The sequence below is a fragment of the Hevea brasiliensis genome, chromosome 9, assembly GCF_030052815.1.
Source record: "Hevea brasiliensis isolate MT/VB/25A 57/8 chromosome 9, ASM3005281v1, whole genome shotgun sequence".
NCBI lineage: Eukaryota > Viridiplantae > Streptophyta > Magnoliopsida > Malpighiales > Euphorbiaceae > Hevea > Hevea brasiliensis.
In genome coordinates this window covers 11,249,859-11,271,955 of record NC_079501.1, presented here as the reverse complement: position 1 = coordinate 11,271,955, position 22,097 = coordinate 11,249,859, and the positions used below count along the sequence as shown (strand labels likewise).

At 33.4% G+C, this 22,097-nt stretch overlaps 1 protein-coding gene and 1 pseudogene across 1 annotated transcript; both read left to right on the top strand.

Annotated features, from left to right (window-relative positions):
- Nucleotides 1–5,658: 5,658 nt before the first annotated feature.
- LOC131183056 (transcription factor TCP15-like) lies at nt 5,659–7,418 on the top strand. The gene has a single exon (XM_058152852.1). The coding sequence runs from the start codon at nt 5,974–5,976 to the stop codon at nt 7,159–7,161; it is 1,188 nt and encodes a 395-aa protein (XP_058008835.1). The 5' UTR covers nt 5,659–5,973; the 3' UTR covers nt 7,162–7,418.
- Nucleotides 7,419–13,969: 6,551 nt separating this feature from the next.
- On the top strand, nt 13,970–20,125 carry LOC110635219 (HVA22-like protein c; annotated as a pseudogene).
- The last annotated feature ends 1,972 nt before the right edge of the window (nt 20,126–22,097 follow it).

Below are 22,097 nucleotides of genomic sequence, written 5' to 3'. Positions count from 1 at the left end.
GACATTCCATTTAGTGAGCTGGAAAGTGGGTCCCGAACCAATCCTTCTTCTTTCTTTAGCTCTACTTACTATAGTGCTTCTTGACTATTACAGCCTCTCTCTGTGCATGGGCTGATTCATTGGAGCCATATGCTTAGTCCCTTTCTTGATGTTTGGTAGCTAAGAAATCAAGGATATATATATATATATATATATATATCTTTCAAATTAAAATTTTCTTTCATTATCATTTTTTTTTTCTCTTTGCTAATTTGCACCAAACCAATAATAGAAATAATGGGTACTCCTTTTAGCCATTTTCTTTTTTTATATATATCTCACTTTTGTTCGTTCCTACAAATAATTAATGTATTGATAATCATGAAACCTAATAATTAAACTGTTTTTTTCTTCATCACTCACCGTTTTATAATATAATAATGAACCAAATTGTATTGTATATGTGTATATATATATATATACTTGCCATCAATTCCCTATTCATTTTCATACACGTATTATATATTTAATTCATAAAATATATATTTTATTTTATATTAATTATTTATTTTAATATTAAGATATATTATATTCTTTCTATCTATTTTTATCTATGTATTTAAATTTTTTTATTATTATCTATTACATTTAAAAAATTAAGGAGTGTTAATTATTTTTTTAAATTTATTTTTTTATCTATATTAAATATAATAATATTTATATAAGGACTAATTAAGTGAAACAAATGGTAATTTAGCTAATTATTAATATATTTTTATAAAAATGAGATTATATAATCATTTCTTAATTACAGTGTAAAATTTAAATGCAAATGTAGTATTTCTTTAACTAAATTGAAAAAATAAAGAAAAAACTAATAAAAACAAAATAATGAAAATAAAAAGGGGATAGGCAATTGACTTGATATAAATATTATCTCGAGAGTATATATATATATATAGGGTTTGAAACTTAGAACTAGGTATGTACAAGAGGTTTGAACTTGGTAAAAGTAGGCAGCCGCCATGCATACATATGTATATATAAGGATTATAATTATAATTAGTATAAATTCTACATAGAATGATCAGAGATATAGATTCGAAGTAATTGAATGCTTAATTAACTTAACTATGAAGAAAAGTCAAGATGTTTGGGAGAATGTATGGAATTTAAAGGCAATTATATCTTGAACAAGAAATTCTAAATTCTCTGCCGACATGAAATATTATATATATATAATCAATTCTGAATTCAAAGGTGCATGGTGGCACTGCATACATTACCATGCAAAACAAGAACAGCCCATTTGCCAGAATATCTATATATATATATACCCAGCTAGCACAGAAGAGTCAACTGCTTTATATGCTCCCATTCTTGAAAGACAGCGATTGATGCAAATTTCTTTTATTGCGCCCAACAAACATGAACCACACCCACTATCTTGTATATATCTATCAATTTTCTAATTAATATTTATACACTGTCAATGTTCCCAATTTTAACAAGGTTTACCTTTTTTTTATTATAGAATTATTCGAAATTTTCTCATGAAATTATTAGATTGAGGTGTTATTTCATATCGCATCACATGATCAACTGAATTTCATACTGTCCATTGGCTGACAATGCATTTTTCGCATGGATATTGATCTTGTTCGCGTTCTCATTTTTTCTGTGAAAAATAAAATACATTCATCCAATCCAATAACATATATATATATTTAATTATTATGTACATTAATTACAGCTTGTGCTTTATAAAATCTGAAGTCTGGGTATATAAGGATAAAAATTCTGTTAAAATTGTAATAATTTTAATAGCGATCAATTCTTGTTATAAATTTATATTTTTGTGTGTTCTATCTATTGACAAAAAATCTTAAAAATTTAAACATTATGGACCACATAGTATATTGAATTTTTTTTTTTGGGTATTAAGGTTATGAAAAATCAAACGATATAGAGATATAAATTGTTAGATGAATAGTAAATATGGATGGTTAATGAGATTTGTAGCTTTGAAGAGATGAAACGAGCTTGACCGAAAATGGGGTAGAAAATGACTTATTTCTAAGTCATTAACGGCCAACATTCCGACAAATTTGTTTGTATGATTGGCCAAATTGGATGGTGAGCCATCTGCATCACCGGCATGGGTGGCAAGGCACGTGATTTCTCAGCAACCATATTATATAGATATATTCCAATTTATTTTCTTATTAAAAAGGGAAAAAGAAAAAGAAAATCCCATTTGGAGCTATATCTCTTTAAAGTGGCTTTCATTGCTGTGATGTTAGATAGAGTACATCATTGTGGCTCTGGGACCATATATATATATATAGTACCATATAAAGACTCTAGCTAAGAGAATTAGGGCTTCTTTTGCATCTAGTAATCGCAGGTTGCTCATTTTTAAGCAAAATTTAAGCATGGTTATTTATAATAGAGCACCAAACACCAGCTGTGGACTCCATTTCACAGATTTATATGGCAAAAATCATGATTAGTGCTGATATTGCAAATATATATAGAGAGAGAGAGAGAGCGAGCTCTCTATATATTTATTTCCTTGCCAATGAAAACTTCAACCAACTAACATGGAATAATTAATACAGGTGGTCCCTATAAATTGATGATATTGCTGATTGACTGCAGCTCTCTCACATATATTTATAAATAATCCATATGTCTTTTATGAATATATATATATCTTTTGATAAATTTAAAGGGTATTGTCAGAGCTTCAATGATTATATAAAGAAACTGTTAAAAATATAAAATTATTATTATGATTCTCATTTATAAATTTAAAATTTTTAAATTGAGGAAATTTTTAATATGTTAATTATTAATACCTTTCAAATTAAAAAAAAAATTAATATTTAATTATTTTTCATTTCTATTTATTATTTAAAATAATATAAAATTGTTTTTATAATCGTATTCTATAAATTTGATATTTCAAATTATATAATTTGTTAACAAAAAGTAAGATTGTAGAATTGAGAAAAGTTGAAAAGGATGCCAGGTTTTTGGGGTATTTCCTATCCAAAATAATTCTGAATAGAGCGGGTTAGGAACGGACTAGTGGAACGTGCTAATGTCCTTGAATTTGGTGACAATTTCATGAGACTCACAAACCTTGAAATTATTGGTTTCATTTTTAGAATTATTTGGGGTAGAAAAATATCAATGTGCCATAGTTGAGACAAATGGAAGGATGAAGAGTGCACATCCCATGCTAATGAATATGTTGCAAATGACATGACTAAGTGTCATCTAAATCAAAGTTTAGTACAAACTAGAAACCTGATAAACCAAAATCTGTCCCAGGGAATTAATTATGCTCATGATCGATTAGTTCAAGTGCTCATTTGGGTCTTCATTTGATTAATCATTACTTATTATTATTAGCTGATATGATTACATTAAGTAGAAACAGGTTTCATCCATCATTGGTTGGGTATGTTGGTTGTTGGAAAATTTTTTAACCCTCTGATCAACTCAGTTGCTAGCTATGCTTTATGTCCATGGCCAACTTAACTATTTATTGTACCTTTCCAATTTACACTTGATCAGACAGCACAAAGGGGCTTGCGAAGTTCTTTCTCTCTAATATAATAGTTTTATTTTTACTCCTGTTTATTTATTTTTCACTTCTGACATATATATTTACTAAAGATTTTGATCCACGCGCGTGAGAGAATATAGGAAATTGAAAAGGCAAGAACAACAGAAGGCCATGGAGGTGTACTATTAGGTTCAATGATGATGAATCATTCCACATTGATTATTTTTTTCCTACCCCTAAATTTTTTCAAAAATATAAATTAATTGATTATATTATGAATAAAATATAAAATTTAAATTAGTTGGTCGTCATGATTACGAGTACATCTGAAATAACTTTTATCAATCATAAATTAGTGCAAAATTTGATTTTTTTTTTTAAATTTAAGCCTTCTTCAATAACAGTTTTTAAAATAATATTTAATGTTTTGATCATAATCAAAATACTATTTTTTTTATTTATATTATTCAGTGATATAGTATTTATAATAGAGTTTAGAAATCGAGGAAGTGATTTATGAAAAGCTATCCCTCCTAACTTTTAGAGGTTGAGAGAGTGTTTTGATCATGGTCAATAATATGATACAATTATTTTTATATTTAACAGCTAATCCAATAATTATTTTTATTGAATACTTTTGTTTTAAATTTCTATATAGATGGCTAGCCACTATCGGCTAACATTTAACAAATAACTAATAAAACAGTTAATGACTACTAAAACGGCTAATAGTTATTAGAACAGTTAATATTATCCAACATAGCCTAAGTACATAATTTTTACCCAAGTTGGGAGTGATATCAAGTAAAATCTTCTTAACAATAATGATTTCAAAATTCGAATTCCTGACCTAGTAAAATTTTTCTAAGTATTAGTTTCACGGCACTGATCGGTTGTTGGTGCAAAATTTGAAGGTTTGAACTTAATTTGAAAATATAATGAATAAAATTAACCGGCTCTACCATTTAATTATTAAAGGACCACATACCTTTTGCACGGTAGATCGCAAGTCCGATGATGCAGACCTCAAACTTTTGGCTTTATTAATTACCTTGGATATAGCTGCGAAAATATTTATTTAATAATAATCTTCTAATTAATTAATTCCCTTATTTACACGATTTGAATTAAAATAATTAATTTATTTTTAAATTATTATTATAACTAAATATTTGTCTCATATTATAAACAAAAAGTAATAGTTTTAAAATTTGTTTGATTTATTAAAATATGTATTAATATTTGATAAATTAAATTTTAGTTTATATAGAGATATTATTGAATTGCACAAATCAAGATGATTTTGTGATCTTCAATATCTGTTTTGCTATTTGTCCTCACATATATGTGTTATGTATGTCCAGTTGCTTGAATAATAGAAGGGAGAGAAATTGATGAAGGGGTTTAGAGGTTGACGTGCAAATCACCCTCAAATGATATAATTTTCGATGGGGACGTATGTGTGAAACGATTGTGGACATATGTTTGATTAAAGGCATCACAAATTCAATAATACAAAATGACTATAAAAATATGCAAATCTGCCATCTTGATCGCACTTAGCCATTTGAAGATTGGTAAAATTAATTAATTAATATAATTTAAGATATATATATACATACAATGTAAAATGAGAATTAAAAAAAAAAAAAGAGGTAAGCAAATGGAAAGGGAAAATTAAAATAGATGGATTAGGAAAGAAAAGCAAAGATGCAAAGGGAAAGAGCAGAGAGCAATGATTAGTGGAATGGGATCCACTTGATTATCACAATTTTCTTTTAATTTGATTAGTGTAGTCTTTCTTTCAGTATTTTTGACTTGGGATGATTGGGTCCCACTCAGGCCACTACTGCATCTATGGATTGAATGATAAAGAGCACCGCACGTGGAGTCTGAACCAAGCCACTGTCCAACCACAAATAAAACCCACACACTGCAACATTTTTTTTTTAATTATAATATTAATTTATTTTTTTTAAAAAAATAAAAATATTGAAAACCCCCAAAACTACAAAGAAATCTCCATAATCCCAATAAATTTGGGAGAAGAAAAAGATTGGTGATTTTATTTTATATTTATTAGTTATTTTTTACGGCTTAGCCCACCACCTCCATAGTTCTCACTCATTGTGTTTGTTGCTTAAAGCTTGACCTCCTGGCTTCTTCCCTTATCTCCTTTCGTGAGAAAACAACTTAGCAGCCATCTCCCGCATTCCATGCTACCACAAACAAAGCAAACCCAAAAGAAAAGAAAAGAAAAGAAAAGAAAGACCCACTAGGCCACCAAAGTCAGTGAATGTTTGAGGGTCACCAACAGATATGTACTGGTAGACTATAGCACAAAAGCAATCCATTCCACCCCTTACCCTAAAAAAAATTTTTTTTAATTAAAACTTTTATAATCCTCTTCCCCCCACATGATCATGGATCCTGAAAATGGGATCCGCAGCAGCAGGCCTAATTTCCCTCTTCAATTACTAGAAAAAAAACAAGAACAACTACTGCCACCACCTCCTCCTCCTCCTCCTCCTGATCGTCAACCTTCTTCCTCCTCCTCTAACCCTGCCAAGAAACCCCCTCCTAAACGCACCTCCACCAAGGACCGGCATACCAAAGTCGAAGGCCGCGGCCGTCGAATCCGCATGCCTGCCACCTGCGCTGCCAGGGTTTTTCAGCTCACTCGTGAACTCGGCCACAAATCCGACGGTGAAACCATCGAGTGGTTACTACAACAAGCTGAACCCGCTGTCATCGCTGCCACTGGTACCGGTACCATTCCTGCTAACTTCACTTCCCTTAACATCTCTCTTCGCAGTTCTGGGTCTTCCATCTCCGCCTCTCACCATCTGAGGAACACTTATTTCAATCCCAACTTCGCTGTCCATCAACAGCTACGCTCGAGGAGTGAGTGGGAGAGGAACATAGTCGTTGATGAAGCATCCTCAGCTTCCCAGCAGCACCGAAGGATTTTGTTTCCTCCGGATGATTCACTAAGCTTTAATTCCATTAGTTCAAGTAATAATAATGTAGGTGGGAATTTGAATACCTCTGTTGTTTTACATGGATCGCCTGCTAATAAACAAGTACGAGGAGGTGGAGACACTTCTTGTCTAGATGTCACCGATGGGGAGACTAGTCTAGGGAGAAAGCGAAGGCCGGAGCATGAATTAGGTCATCAGATGGGGAGCTATTTGTTGCAATCAACTAGTACAGGGCCAATTCCGACGACTCATAGTCCGATCCCGGCGACATTTTGGATGGTTTCTAATCCTAGTAATAACCAAGTGATAAGCGGTGACCCCATGGCGACATTTCCATCTTTTAGTGCTAGTCCCAATATATATAGGGGTTCTATGTCTGGTGGGTTGCATTTTATGAATTTTCCTTCGCCCATGGCTTTCTTGCCTGGCCAACAATTGGGTTCAGCAATAAGCGGAAGTGGCAGCGGCGGCGGCACTAGTATTGTTACTGAAAGTCACTTAGGTGTTATGGCCGCGCTCAATGCTTATAGGCCAATTATGGGTAGTGGCGGCGCCTCCGAGTCTCTGGCGAGTGGGTCAAACCCGCACCATGGAGGAGAGGACGGGCAAGATACAACTATCTAAGCAAGCAAGCGTATGGTTTGATCAATGCATTGCTATTACTTACTACATACTTCTTAACGATATATATCTGCATTTTGCAATACAGGCTCAAGGTTTGATTGTTTTGAAAAGAATTGAGTTAATTAGTATTCGATTTTTGGTGTGATTAGTGAAGAAAATTTTAGGGTTTGATGAAAGAAAGTATTCACATGAGTATTTGCCTGGTCTTGCTAAGGTCTATATCTATGATCTCCAGCTGTGTGTGAGTGGCTGAACCATTTCCTTTTCTTTTTTCTTTTTTTTTTTTTTTAATTACTGTTGGTATGTTAGCAGCTTTCAGTACTACCTAAAAGGCAAAAACATGTCTTTTGGTTCAAGAAAGAGATCGATTACTTTGCCGCATGCAAAATATTATTGTAATGTTATAAGCCCCATTAGTCATTACTAACTTGAACTTGAGGTTATTAGGTTTTGAGAAACTCATCATCATCATCATCATCATCATCATCATAGCCCCTCTCTCTCTCTCTCTCTCTCTCTAGATCTACAGAAGCATTGAAGTGAAGTTGATTCTGTACTGCACTACCCTTATAACATTGATTCTGTACTGCACTACCCTTATAACATTGTTTCCATCTGGAACTTTTTTCTCATCTCTACGTTGCCAATGCATCATGCACCTGCATCTGCATTTGCTATGTTATATATATGGTGCGTCATCATATATATCAGAGGCTGAGATGGAGAAGCTCGGCACTCGTAATTGAGTTTAAATAAGCCCCACCCCGATCATTCCTCATCATTTTCACGTAAGGAACAGCTCACCAGCTGCTTGCACTTGTTGAGTGATGAAAATGCCATGCTCTCCCAGTCCCAACCCCACACACAGTTGTACCATTCACTGGACGGAGCCATTGATCTGGCCTTCTCATTCTAACCTCAAACACTTCATTATATATTGCGTAGTTATAATGTGGGATCTGGGACATTTAAAAGGTATCTGTTGGCTTCAGAAAACTAGCTTCTGTTTTGTGGCTTCAGTAAATGATTTGAACATGAAGCGCCTTGCATATACTTTGCTACTATAGCCATAGTTTACCTGATCTGTAGAAAAGACCTTTCTCCATTTCTCCGGGAAGTTTTATGCATGTTCTTAGGAAAGAAGAATTTTTTATTTTTTATTCACTCTGCAAGTGTTTCCTCTTGGGAAATTATTCTATGTAACCATTATTTGTATAATGAATAGATTTTGACTATTAATTATAACGAGAGCTATATGAAACTCCGGTTATATTCCAAAATTTCTTGTTTGAATGCACTTTTCAGCACTATTTAATTAATTTGACAATTTTCCTTGAGGTCAACCTACAAAATGTTTGAATTTTTTTTTTTTAAAAAAGAAGAAATTATTGAATACAGTCCATGCCCATGAAATTGTGCATTTACACTCACATTTGGAATCTACAAACTAATTTTATGGATGAAAGTGTTCTTGATATTCTATATGTAATATTCAATCAGAATATAATGTAGCTCTACATGCGTATCACTAATATACATGAGAATAACTTCATAAGTATTATTCTTAAATAATATATGCTGAATAATTCTAAAAATTTCCAGTCAAGTAAGAGATTTCAAAATTTCTCCAATGAACTGAATTATATTTGAACATTTTTTATTTAACCAAAAGAAAAGCATGAAAGAGTTTTAATGTGTATAAAATCAGACTGATTCGTGTAACTAGTTCAATAACTGTGCATTATTGTTTACTTGATCATATCAATTAAAAATATTAAATACAACTCAACTCAACTAAGCCTTTATCCCAAAAATTTGGAGTCGACTATATGGATTCGCTTTTCATACTCTAAATGATTTTGGGTAAAATCCTCAGAAATGTGTAATGCTTCTAGGTCATGTTATACTACTCTCATCCAAGTCAATTTACACTCTACTTGTCTAATTGGAACCTTCGTATGTCTACGCTTCACATGACCAAACCATCTCAATCTCCCTTCTCTCAACTTATCCTCAATTGGCACCACTTTTACCTTTTCTCTAATTCTCTCATTACGGACTTTATCTAGTCTAGTATAGCCACTCATCCACCTTAACATTCTCATATCTGTAACTCTTATCTTAGACGCATACGACTCATTCAGTGCCCAAAACTCACTACCATATAACATAACCGGTCGTATGACTGTACGATAAAATTTTCCTTTCAACTTATTGGGAATCTTGCGATCACATAAAACTCCCGTGACACGTCTCCACTTCAACCATCCGGCTTTGATCCTATAACAAACATCCTCCTTACATCCCCCATCTACTTGAAGGACTGAGCCTAGATATTTAAAGTGATTACTTTGGGACAGTACCACTCCATCCAAACTAACTCCTTTCCTATTACCAGTTTGGCTTTCACTGAACTTGCAATGCATGTATTCTGTTTTCGTTTACTTAACTTAAAGCCCTTTGACTCTAAAGTACTTCTCAAAAGCTCTAGCTTTTTATTGATTCCTTCTCGCGTTTCATCTATCAGAACAATATCATCCGCAAACATTATGCACCAAAGAATACTCTTTTGTATATGTTTCGTCAATTCATCTAAAACTAATGTAAAAAGGTAAGGGCTTATAGCTGATCCTTAGTGTAATTCAATTGAGATCGGAAAATCTCTTGTGTCCCCTCTCACTGTGCACACAATAGTAGTTACTCCTTCATACATATCTTTCAACACTTGTATATACCTGATAGATATCCTCTTTTATTCTAACACACTTCATAAGACATCTCTTGGAATACTATCATAAGCCTTCTCCAAATCAATAAAAACCATGTGTAGATCTTTCTTCACATCTCTATATTTCTCCATCAAGCTTCTAATGAGAAAGATCGCTTCCATAGTTGAATAACCGGGCATGAAGCCAAGTTGATTGAGAGAGATATAAGTATCATAACGTAGTCGATGCTCCACAACTCTCTCTCACAACTTCATAGAATGACTCATGAGTTTAATTCCCCTATAGTTTGAGCAACTCTGTATGTCTCTCTTATTTTTAAAAATAGGTACTAAAATACTCATCCATTCATTAGTCATTTTCTTTGAGTTTAGAATCTTATTAAATAATTTAGTTAACCATGCCACTCCTATATCTCCCAAACACTTCCACACTTCAATTGGTATTCCATCGAGTCCACTGGCTTTACCCACTTTCATTCTTTTAAGTGCTTCCTTTACTTCTAAAGATCTAATACTTTTAGTATAATTCACATTTTTTTCTATTGTTCTATAGTCTATATTCAGGCTATTACTATTTTGATTATTATTAAAAAGATCATTAAAATAATTTCTCCATCTTTTTTTAATGTCCTCATCTTTCACCAACACTTTTCCTTCTTTATCCTTAATGCACCTAATTTGATTAAAATCTTGACATTTCCTTTCTCTTCTCCTTGCTAATCTATAAATATCTTTCTCTTATTCTTTAGTTCCAAGTTTCTCATATAACTTTTTAAAAGCATGTGCTCTTGCTTGACGAACTGCCTATTTTGCCTCTTTCTTTGCTATCTTGTACTGTTCATATGCCTCATTATTATCACATTTAGGTAATTTCTTATACCATTCTCTTTTTCTCTTCACTGCCTTTTATACTTCCTCATTCCACCACCATCTCTCTTTTGAGGGTGGTCCATGTCCTTTAGACTCTCCAAGTACTTTTCTAGTTACTTCTCTAATCTTTGATGCCATTTGTATCCACATATCATTGGCCTCCATATCCAACTTCCATGCTTCGGACTCGAGAAGCTCATTTTTGAACTTCACTTGCTTTACTCCTTTGAACTCCCACCACTTTATTCGAGCTACACTATTTTTTCAAGAAAATTGTATTGGATATTTTTTTTCAGAAAAAATAGTGTAGCTGGAGAATTGTTTAAAAATGAAAAGTCCAAATTGATGATTTTAACCAACTAATTAAACGTGGGACTTTAACAAATTAATTAAAAATGTATCATTTGCAATATATAGTAAGAAGAAGAAGGAGGAGGAGGTGGCATTAGAAGACAAAGGAACAGTAGAATTATGTCCCTACGAGCCAGAAGGAAGAAATTAAAGGTTCAGTTAGTCCAATCTGCAATGATCGATGGAGCATAAATCAGAATATAATGGAGGCTAAAAGGTGGGGACATGATCCCAATGAGCCTTAGCTGTAATTGAGATTTATAGTATCATCTACCACCCATGTATTAATGGCAATATTTGGTACACTGTCATGCTTCGTTCGTATATTCTGACGGGTGGTTATACTATGCTGCTGACCTTGCAGCTTATCTTCCAGATTTACATTATAACTGGACTGCTGCGGTACACAAGTACTGTTACATTTACATACATCTCAATAATTTGATTTCACAACTCTCTACATTATTTGATATATATATGTATTTGTACACATTTAATCATTAATTAAACAAGGTCATAATAAAAAATTATATTATCTAATCATTAAGTAACAAGAACATGTGTTTGGGTCCCATTTTATCAGATGCATATATAGTATATCATCAAAAGCCTAGGAATATTAATGAAGTCGTATGTTTTCTCTTGGCCCATGGAAAAGCTAATTTGATCCTTTGGTTTCATATATTGAGCAGGATGCGGGACTTCAAATTTCATCATGTATGGCCAAGTAGTAATTAATTAATTTCTTTCTATTTGAAAGATGATAAATAGAATTTTTCTTTTTCCTGTGAAGCTGGTGCTACTCATATGATAGTTAAAGAGATGCATGGTACATTACATCAAGCTGTAAATGCAAATGCTAGTACCATCTGCCATCTAATTTTTGTTGCATATATCATATGTATTTACCTAGGTAATTAAAAATGGTTTGGGCCCCAACTCAAATTGGAAAAAAGGGGAAAAAATTTTTTCCACTTTCGCATAATACAATAACTTCATTTATTGAGGAAAAAAAATCAGACTTAACTCCAAAAATTATTTGAAGGAAAGGAGATTTGTCCAAGTTTTCTACATATTATAAACAATCTATCCCAAACCAATATGAGATAATACACCCCCCTCACACCCAGACATAAATATTTGGAGTGTGAAGTTTTGCATGTAAAGACGTCTACAGGTAGCTTAACATTAAAATAAGGTAGACTCTAATATTTTGTATAAAAAATATATCGGATCTAACTCTACTCCAAAATTTAACTTAAGAGAGAGAAGGATTGTTCAAGTTTTATATATAATACAAATACCTTATTCCAAACTAAATTAGGAGAATACAATCTCTAGCATTGCAATTAATTTATTTTGTCTAGGTAGGACTTAGAGCAGTGCTTGTGATGTGGCCCTTCTCATATATATATATATATATCTTCTTGAAATCTCCTAAAATTAATTCAAACTCAAGCTCAATATGAAATTAGAAGATTTAGGTTTGGGTCTATTAAAGTATTAGGGTCATATTTTGTTGATTTGATTAATACATTAAAATAATTATTGTGTTATCTTATAATATATTCATCAATTTATGTCATGTTGACGCAATATTTAATGCAATTGTAAGTACTATAGATTGTATAAATAAATATTTATTTTGATTTTCTTATAATTTTTATCTTATTTAAAGATTATTCTATATATTTTTAATATTAATTTAAAACAAATGACTTAAACTTGTTATGTGCAAATAATTAAAGCAGGGAAATATGTCATAGAAATCTAACTTAATTATATGTTTATCTTCTACTTACCAAGAAATGAGTTGTGCTTGTATTTAAATATTTTATGTAATTGATTAACTATATAGAGTCTAATTCTCTTATAGCATCATACAATCAATAATTGAATAAGAAGAAAAGAAAAAGATAATAGGGTAAGGGAGTATAATGGGCTTGGCCATAGACCCATTTCTATAGTTGAATTGGGCTGTTTGCAAATAACGGTGTATAATGATAATAGTGATAATAATAATAATAAAGAGAAAAGGAGGAGAAATAGTATTTGTTTAGAATTAAGGTTAGAGAGTAAAAATATTTTTTAGAAAAAAAAATTATTTTAAATATTATTAAAAAAATAATTTGAAAATTTTATTTTATTATTTTAATATTATTATAAATAAAATTTATTAAATTTAATTTTAAATTATTTTTTAATTAATATATTTAAAAATTTATTTTTTAACAACAGTTTCACTAGCAACCTAACCAGACCTATAGTAAGTCTGTTGGCCTATGACTTTTTTTTGGACTTAATGCAATAATTTCTCGTATAATTTTATGCTGATAATATTGCTATAATGCAATAATCCTGCAGATTAAAATAATATGAAATAATAGACAATGTTATTGTGGTTGATAATATTTTCTTATTAATTAAAGTCAACTTTATTATAAAGCATTTTAATATTATTTAAAAATTTTTAATACTCGTGCCTTTATTTAAAAAAAAAAAAATTGATCAACCATAATTCTTTTTATCTAATATTACAAAAAGAAAAAAAAGAAACTCTATCGAAATGAACGCAGAAACATCATTGCATAGTCATATCATGGTTGAAAGTCATGTTATATCTCAATTACTACATATGGAATAAAATTTGAAGCAACAAACTTTGCATAAATAAACGATCTGTTACTTGTTGGAGAACAGGAAGAGCAAGAAATGATTTCACATGGCCATTTTCTTGTATGACATATCGTTTAAATCTAATGTATCATATATTCATAATACAAAATGTAATATACGATGAAATTTATCCATTAAACATGAATAACGAGGTCAAGATCCATGTATATGATTTGGCAAGTATTAATTGGCTCGATTCTCAGGAATCAAGCTCGATGCAGCCACACTCCCACACCAGATGATTGTCAAAAACTCGGTGCCTCTTTTCTTGTGCATCATAATATTGATTCTATGGAAAGGAAATCAGCTCCTACCAAAGACCTCTTTGCCCACTTTTTCATCTCTCTTTTTTGACCTTTTCATCTGCTTTTCAGTGAGTGCGTGCATCTTCTCTCCGGCTTCCAGTATCAGAGAAAGAAAGAAAGAAAGTTTAGTTGGTAAGAAGAGATGGGTGGCTTTGGGAATTTTCTCCAAGTTGTGGCCAAAAACTTTGATGTTCTTGCTTTGTATGTGTCTTCTCTGCAATGACAATGTCCCAAAAAATTTAAAATAAAGTTAGTTTCAATACTGGGTTTTTCTAACTGAGATTCTCTGCTTTTTATTTGCAGACCTCTTGTCACTCTTGTTAAGTTTGTGTCCCTACTTTCTAAAGCTTTGAAAGCAATGATGGACTTATATAGCTCTAATGGCTTTCTGTGTTGATTTTAACAGATACGCTTCAATTAAAGCTATAGAGACTAAATCTCGCACAGATGAACAGCAATGGCTAACCTATTGGGTTCTGTATTCCATGATGACCCTATTCGAGCTAACAATTTCCCAAATCCTGGAATGGTTTTGTCCAAGTTGTGGCCAAAAACTTTGATGTTCTTGCTTTGTATGTGTCTTCTCTGCAATGACAATGTCCCAAAAAATTTAAAATAAAGTTAGTTTCAATACTGGGTTTTTCTAACTGAGATTCTCTGCTTTTTATTTGCAGACCTCTTGTCACTCTTGTTAAGTTTGTGTCCCTACTTTCTAAAGCTTTGAAAGCAATGATGGACTTATATAGCTCTAATGGCTTTCTGTGTTGATTTTAACAGATACGCTTCAATTAAAGCTATAGAGACTAAATCTCGCACAGATGAACAGCAATGGCTAACCTATTGGGTTCTGTATTCCATGATGACCCTATTCGAGCTAACAATTTCCCAAATCCTGGAATGGTTGGCCAGTTTCTTCAGACGTTGGTGTGAAACTTTCATGAAATGGCCTGATTCTGGCATAAAATATACATTTAATTTATCAATGACAGTATCCCAATCTGGCCTTGCGCCAAGCTGACAGTCACCTGCTGGTTGGTCCTGCCTCACTTCAATGGGGCGGCACATGTCTATCAGCACTTCATCAGACCAGTCTATATGAACCCAACAAACTGCTCAAAAAATCTGGTAGGTCCCTCGGAAGAAGGATGTTTTTGTTAGAATAAAAAAAACTTTTGAAAAAAACTAGAAGGTGTAAAGAAATTACACCACACAAGAACAAAGTGAACTGATTTTTTATTCAATAAATCAAAAGACTCACACACACACATAACAAAACAAGCTATAAATAGCCACACTCTTATAACTGAACTCCTAGAAAATAGAACGACACTTAATAACATTCCCACAAAATGAGGATAACTAGTAACAGTTCCTGCAATCATGAGGTTTATTACTAAACTCATCAAGACCACTTCCTACTAGCCGTTAGTGATTTGAATCACATTCCTAACACCTCCTCTTGATTCAAATTCTCCCATCCCAAGCTTGCTTCTTAAATAACTAAACTTGGAATATGGCAGCGCCTTTGTGAAGATGTCTGCAACCTGTTCATCTGAATTGCAGAATTTCAAGCTGATTTCCTCCTTAGCTACTAGCTCCCTTATAAAATGGTGCTTTATTTCTATGTGCTTAGCTCGACCATGAAAGATGAGATTTTTTGTCATAGCTATAGCTGAGCTACTGTCACTGTAAATCTCAGTTGCCCCCTCTTGCTTCATGCCAAGGTCAAGCAAAAGTTTTCTCATCCACACAGCTTCACATGCTGCTGCTCCTCCAGCTACATATTCTGCTTCACACGATGATATGGCAACCGTAGGTTGCTTCTTTGACCTCTATGTGACTACTCCTGACCCAAGTGTAAAGCAGAATCCTGTTGTACTCTTTCTATCAACTAATGAACCCGCCCAATCACTATCACAATAACCCTCCAGTTTCAGAGATTTAGTTTGACAATACCAAATCCCCAAATCTAGAGTTCCTGCAACATACTTTAACACTCTCTTAGCTATTCCATAATGGTGTTTTGTTGGTTTGTGCATAAATCTTGATACCAAACTCACAGCAAACATGATATCCGGTCTTGTATGCATGAGATAAATCAAACCACCAACTAAACTTCTGAATCTCTGTGCATCAACAGCTCCAGACCCATCTTCCTCCTGAAGTTTCTCATTCACATTCATGGGTGTCTCTATTGCTTTGCACCCGTTCAGATTGAATTTCTTCAAAAGATCCATTGCATACTTTTTTTGAACTATGAAAATCCCCTCCTTACTTTGCCTTACTTCCATTCCCAAAAAATAGTGCAGCTCACCCAGATCTGTCATATCAAACTTCTGTATAATTTGACTTTTACATTCCATAATTAAGGAGCTGTTAGTCCCCACATAAATCGTATCATCAACATACAAACATACTAACAAAAAATCATACTCCCCACAGCTCTTAATATACATTGTTGGCTCATTTTCACTTCTTTTAAACCCACATTGTAGAAAGTATGTATCTATTTTCATGTACCACGCCCTAGGGGCTTGCTTAAGTCCATATAAGGCTTTCTTAAGTTTAAAGACCTTACCTGGACTTTCTTGATTAACAAACCCGTCAGGCTAAACTACATAAACTTCCTCACCTAGTTCTCCATTAAGAAAGGCAGACTTGACATCAAACTGGTAGACACAAAGCTTGAGATGCGCCGCTATTGATAATATTACTCGTATTGTTTCATATCTTGCCACAGGAGAGAAGGTTTCTTCAAAATCTATCCCTTTCCTTTGTGCGTAGCCCTTCACCACTAGCCTTGCCTTGTGCTTTATTAGAGTCCCATCTGGATTATATTTGGTTTTGAATACCCATTGCAGACCTATAGCTTTCTTATTCTTTAGTAGCTCAACCAAACTCCAGGTTTCGTTTTTCTCAATTGCTGACATTTCCTCCTCCATTGCTAGTCTCCACTCTGGCCTTTTTGCTGCTTCTTCATAAGAGGAGGGTTCGGCAACATAAAGAGCAAAAGTGCATGACTCATAAATCTCTCTAAGTGACCTTGACTTCATAGGTGATGTCTCACTATCATCATCATCATTGTCTGTTTCTCCATTTGAGGAACCTGCAACATTGTTAGACAAATTTAGGCCAACGCTTGACCTGTTCACTGAGTTCGATCCAACTGGACTTGCAGCAGAATTTGATTCTGAAGTGGTCATGCTTCCAGTTTTCCTGCTATGTATTTCCTCACCATCTTTGATCTGAAACACAGGAGCTTTTCCTTCGTCTTCCCATTGCCAACAATCTTCCTCATTGAACACTGTGTTCCTGCTTATAATCACTTTACCAGTTGCTAGATTATAGACCCTATAAGCCTTAGTTTGTGAGCAATAACCAATAAAAATGCACTTAATTGATTTTTCTTCTAGCTTATGTCTTTCACGTGCATTAATCATTGCGTACACAATGCACCCAAAAATTTTAAGATGCTGAACTGAAGGCTTTTTACCTGACCACGCCTCATAAGGAGTTTTGTTAAGAACAGCTTTTGTTGGTGAAACATTGATTAAATAGACGGCAGTAGTCACCGCCTCCGCCCAAAATCTATCAGGTAGCCCCTTACCTTTTAGCATACTTCTCGCCATTTCAACAATTGTTCTGTTTTTCCTTTCCGCTACTCCGTTCTACTCTGGAGTGTAAGGTGCAGTCAGCTCTTTGTGAATTCCGTGCTTCTCACAGTATTGATTAAATTCTTCAAAAGTGAACTCTCCTCCCCTGTCAGTGCGCAAAATCTTCAGGCTGCTTCCCTTCTGCTTTTCCAAAAGAGCCTTGAACTTAACGAAATACTCAAAGGCTTTTGATTTAAATTTGAGAAAATACACCCAGCTCATCCTACTATAATCATCGACAAACAATAGGAAAAATTTACTGCCGCCTAATGACTCAGTTCTCATGGGACCACACAAATCGGCATGTACAAGCTCCAACGGCTTAGTTGCTCTCCAAGATTGACCAACTGGGAATGGCCTCTTGCTTTGCTTCCCATACATGCATCCCTCACATACTACCCTAGTTGTTTCAATTCGTGGAAGACTACTAACCATCTCCTTTTGAGCCAACAATCTCAATCCAGTTGTATTTAGGTGACCATATCGAAGATGCCAAAGTTGAGAGGCATTCTTAGACATAGTGACCATTGCATGACTTTCCAGTTCACTGAACACTAAGGGGAACATGCGATTTTCAGCCATATGTACTTTGGCCAAAACATGACCCGTTGCTTTCTCAGTAATAGTGCAGTATGTTTCATCAAAGAAAATAGTAAAACCACTAAGTAAAAGCTGTCCCACACTCAAGAGATTGTGGGCCAACTCTGGAGCATATAGAACATTAGAAATGAGTTTACTTTTCCCATAAATAGATTTTACCTCAACTATACCTTTCCCCTCTACTTGGACTTGCTTGTCGTTTCCCAAACGAATCACCCTTCTTTCAGTTTCATCAAGCTCTCTAAACATCTCTTTCATCCCAGTCATGTGGTTAGAGCAACCACTATCTATGAACCATACAGCTTTTTCTTTCTTTCCATGCTCCATTAACGCCATGAACAGAAATTCTTCTTCTGTTGCTTCAGTTTCTTCAACAGCAAACTCTGCTTGACTACTTTTGCAGTCTCTTGCAAGATGACCTTGTTTGCCGCATGTGTAACATTTCCTCTGTTCCACCCAACCTCTGCCTCTGCCTCTTCCTCTTGAACCACCACGTCCTCTTCCTCTACCGCTACTGTTGTTTCTCCCTTCATCTTGAGTAGAATCTCTCACGGCAAAAGCTTTTTCTTCACTCTTCTCTTGTGATCTATTCAATCGATCCTCATGTGCCTGCAGTGACCCCATGAGTTCATCCACAGAGTAGATTGACAGATCCTTTGACTCCTCAATTGCTGCAACTACGTGATCAAATCTTGGAGTGAGACTTCTCAAGATCTTTGCAACGACAGTCCCATCCGTGATCTCTTCTCCATACGACTTCATGTGATTAACAACTGCTCTTGTTCTCGATAAAAATTCCTGAACCGATTCACCGGATTGCATTGACAGTGTCTCAAACTCCCTTCTCAACGACTAAGTTTGACCATAATAACTTTGGATGAACCCTGAAATTCAGTTTCCAGAATCTTCCACCCCTCCATTGAACTTTCTGCTGCTGAAATTCTTGAAAAAACACTTTCATGAAGTCCTTGCTGAATGAAAAAGAGTGCTTTTGCATCTTTCTTTCTATTCTCCCTCAATTTTGCATCATCATCAGTCTCACTATACCCATCTTCAACCACCTCCCAAAGCTCCTGAGACTTGAAAAGTGTCCTCATCTTGATCCTCTAGAAATCAAAATTCTCACCCTTGAAGACTGGAATCATAGACTGTAATGAGTTGGATCCTGATGAGGCCATTGCTGTTTAAGCCAGAAAGAAGAACCAGGCTCTGATACCAAAATGTTAGAATAAAAAAAACTTTTGAAAAAAACTAGAAGGTGTAAAGAAATAACACCACACAAGAACAAAGTGAACTGATTTTTTATTCAATAAATCAAAAGACTCACACACACAGACATAACAAAACAAGCTATAAATAGCCACACTCATATAACTGAACTCCTAGAAAATAGAACGACACTTAATAACATTCCCACAAAATGAGGATAACTAGTAACAGTTCCTGCAATCATGAGATTTATTACTAAACTCATCAAGACCACTTCCTACTAGCCGTTAGTGATTTGAATCACATTCCTAACAGTTTTCAATAAGCCAGATGACATTTCAACTGCTGCTGAGAAATATATGGAATAGCATGGAACTGAGGCTTTTGAGAGGCTTGTAACCAAGGTATATATGTAAATGGCTTAACCATTGCTCTTGTGACATAAATCCATATTTGTGTGTACTAATTGTAACAGTGCCTTTGCTTGCTCGTGTAATTTCCAGGCTGATAGAGAGGAAAAACCTTAGAGGAATGGCAATTATATGATCTTTGATGATGATTATATATATTGAATTTCAGTATCTTTGGAAAAGATCATGATCCTATTTTTGTGTAAGTATGCATGTAGCTGTGTCTATTTCAAGGGCAAAATGCGGGGTATTAGAGATTTTATCAGCTTTGCACTATTTTTAATTTCTTCTGCAACTTCCAGCTAATTAATAGTATATTAAGGAGTAATAACCATCCTGTTTTAGTTTTTTTAGGCATGAATTCTTGAAGTTTGTTCAAGAAATGCAACTTGGCATCTACTTGTAACTTGTTAGGACAATATGATCAATGCATTTTAGTATATTAAGGAGTAATAACCATCCTATTTTAGTTTTTTTAGGCATGAATTCTTGAAGTTTGTTCAAGAAATGCAACTTGGCATCTACTTGTAACTTGTTAGGACAATATGATCAATGCATTTTTGTTCTCCAGGAGCAAAATGCTTTAACAATCTCATTTATATTCGGAGAAAGTTGAATAGTTGTCTTCAAGAGGACCTCCAACTCCAAGAATTAGCTGATCTATCAGATCCAGTTGCATGTGTTCGTATTTTGATTTAGCTCAGCTGGATCTAATTGGATCTATGGACTAAAATGGGATCTAAAGTTAGCATCATTAAGCATGGACTAAGCCAGGTAGCGCAAGTTCAGCAACTTTGTCAATGATCTTTTACTTGTTCAATTACTATGAGTGAAGAGGAATCCTAAAATTAGAGGGTTTAACATATGTACCAATGTAATAACTTAATAATAGTGGAAATTCACCTAAAGAAAATGGAAAGTTACATTCTTAAGACATGAGATTAAAAGCTCAAATCCCATCTTTTTTTACAAAAATTTTTCATATTCCAAAAAAAATGTCTATGAAAAATTGTCCTTGAATTCACACCAAGCCACATGCTAAAGAACTAAAGTGTGCATGAGTGTCATGCAATTTTCACATATCTTTCCAAATAAATATCGTCCAAATAAAATATTTATTATTTAATTTTCTAAAAGTGAGAATAAGTTTCAAAAGTGAAATGCATTATTCCTTTGTTTTGAAATTAGAATTTAACCACTATTCAATTCAATTGATTTATTTTTAAACAATTCTCATATTTGTAATGAAAAAATTTTATTTTTATTTTAATTTAAAAAAGTTTTATTTTAAAATAAATAAAAATCAAACAGCATAATTGTGCGATAATTTAATTTAATTTTTTTATTATAAATAATTTATTTTAAATTAAGCTGATAAGACTTAACTTAGAATGATTATTTGCTATAGTTTCAAACAAGAATTCAGTTTTCAGTGTGCTATTGCAGGAAACTAGAAAAGTAAATGATCTTCCCTCAAAATAAAATGGGTGGATATAAGAGGGTCAAAGGAAATTAAAAAAAATAAAAAATAAATACAAGTAAAGCTAGCTTTTGAGTAGAGTTAAATCCAGTTCATTTTCTCTCTATGGTACTCATTCACTTGAGTTAACTTTTAAGGTACAATTAAGTCTAGTTTATTTTTTCTACATCCTGCCAGAGCCTATTTTACTTTAATGTTAGGCTATTTACATATATAGTTGCTTGCAAATTTCACTATCTACTGTCGTGGGAGATATATTATCCCACATTAGTTTGGGATATTGTATTTGCATTATATATAAGATTTAGATAAATCTCTTTCCCTTAAGTTAGTTTTTAGAATTTAGTTAGACTCGCTCTATTTCCTTTATAATTTGTAATCTTATTATTTACATTTATCTATATATTAAAATGTAACACCCCTGCATTCATAGTCCTATGCATTTCACTGTTTCGGTGATCGGTTTCGGTCCAAACAATTAAGAGAATTAGGACCATATTTAAGTCATCTAAAAAAGCCATGAATGAAAATAAATAGTCATTATATGATGATAAAATGAAAACTTAGAAAACAAAGCATAAAAAGTTAAATGAGTCGGGAGTCACAGCGATGGGTGACCGTACCGGGAAGTGACTGCGAGGTCAATTGTAACCC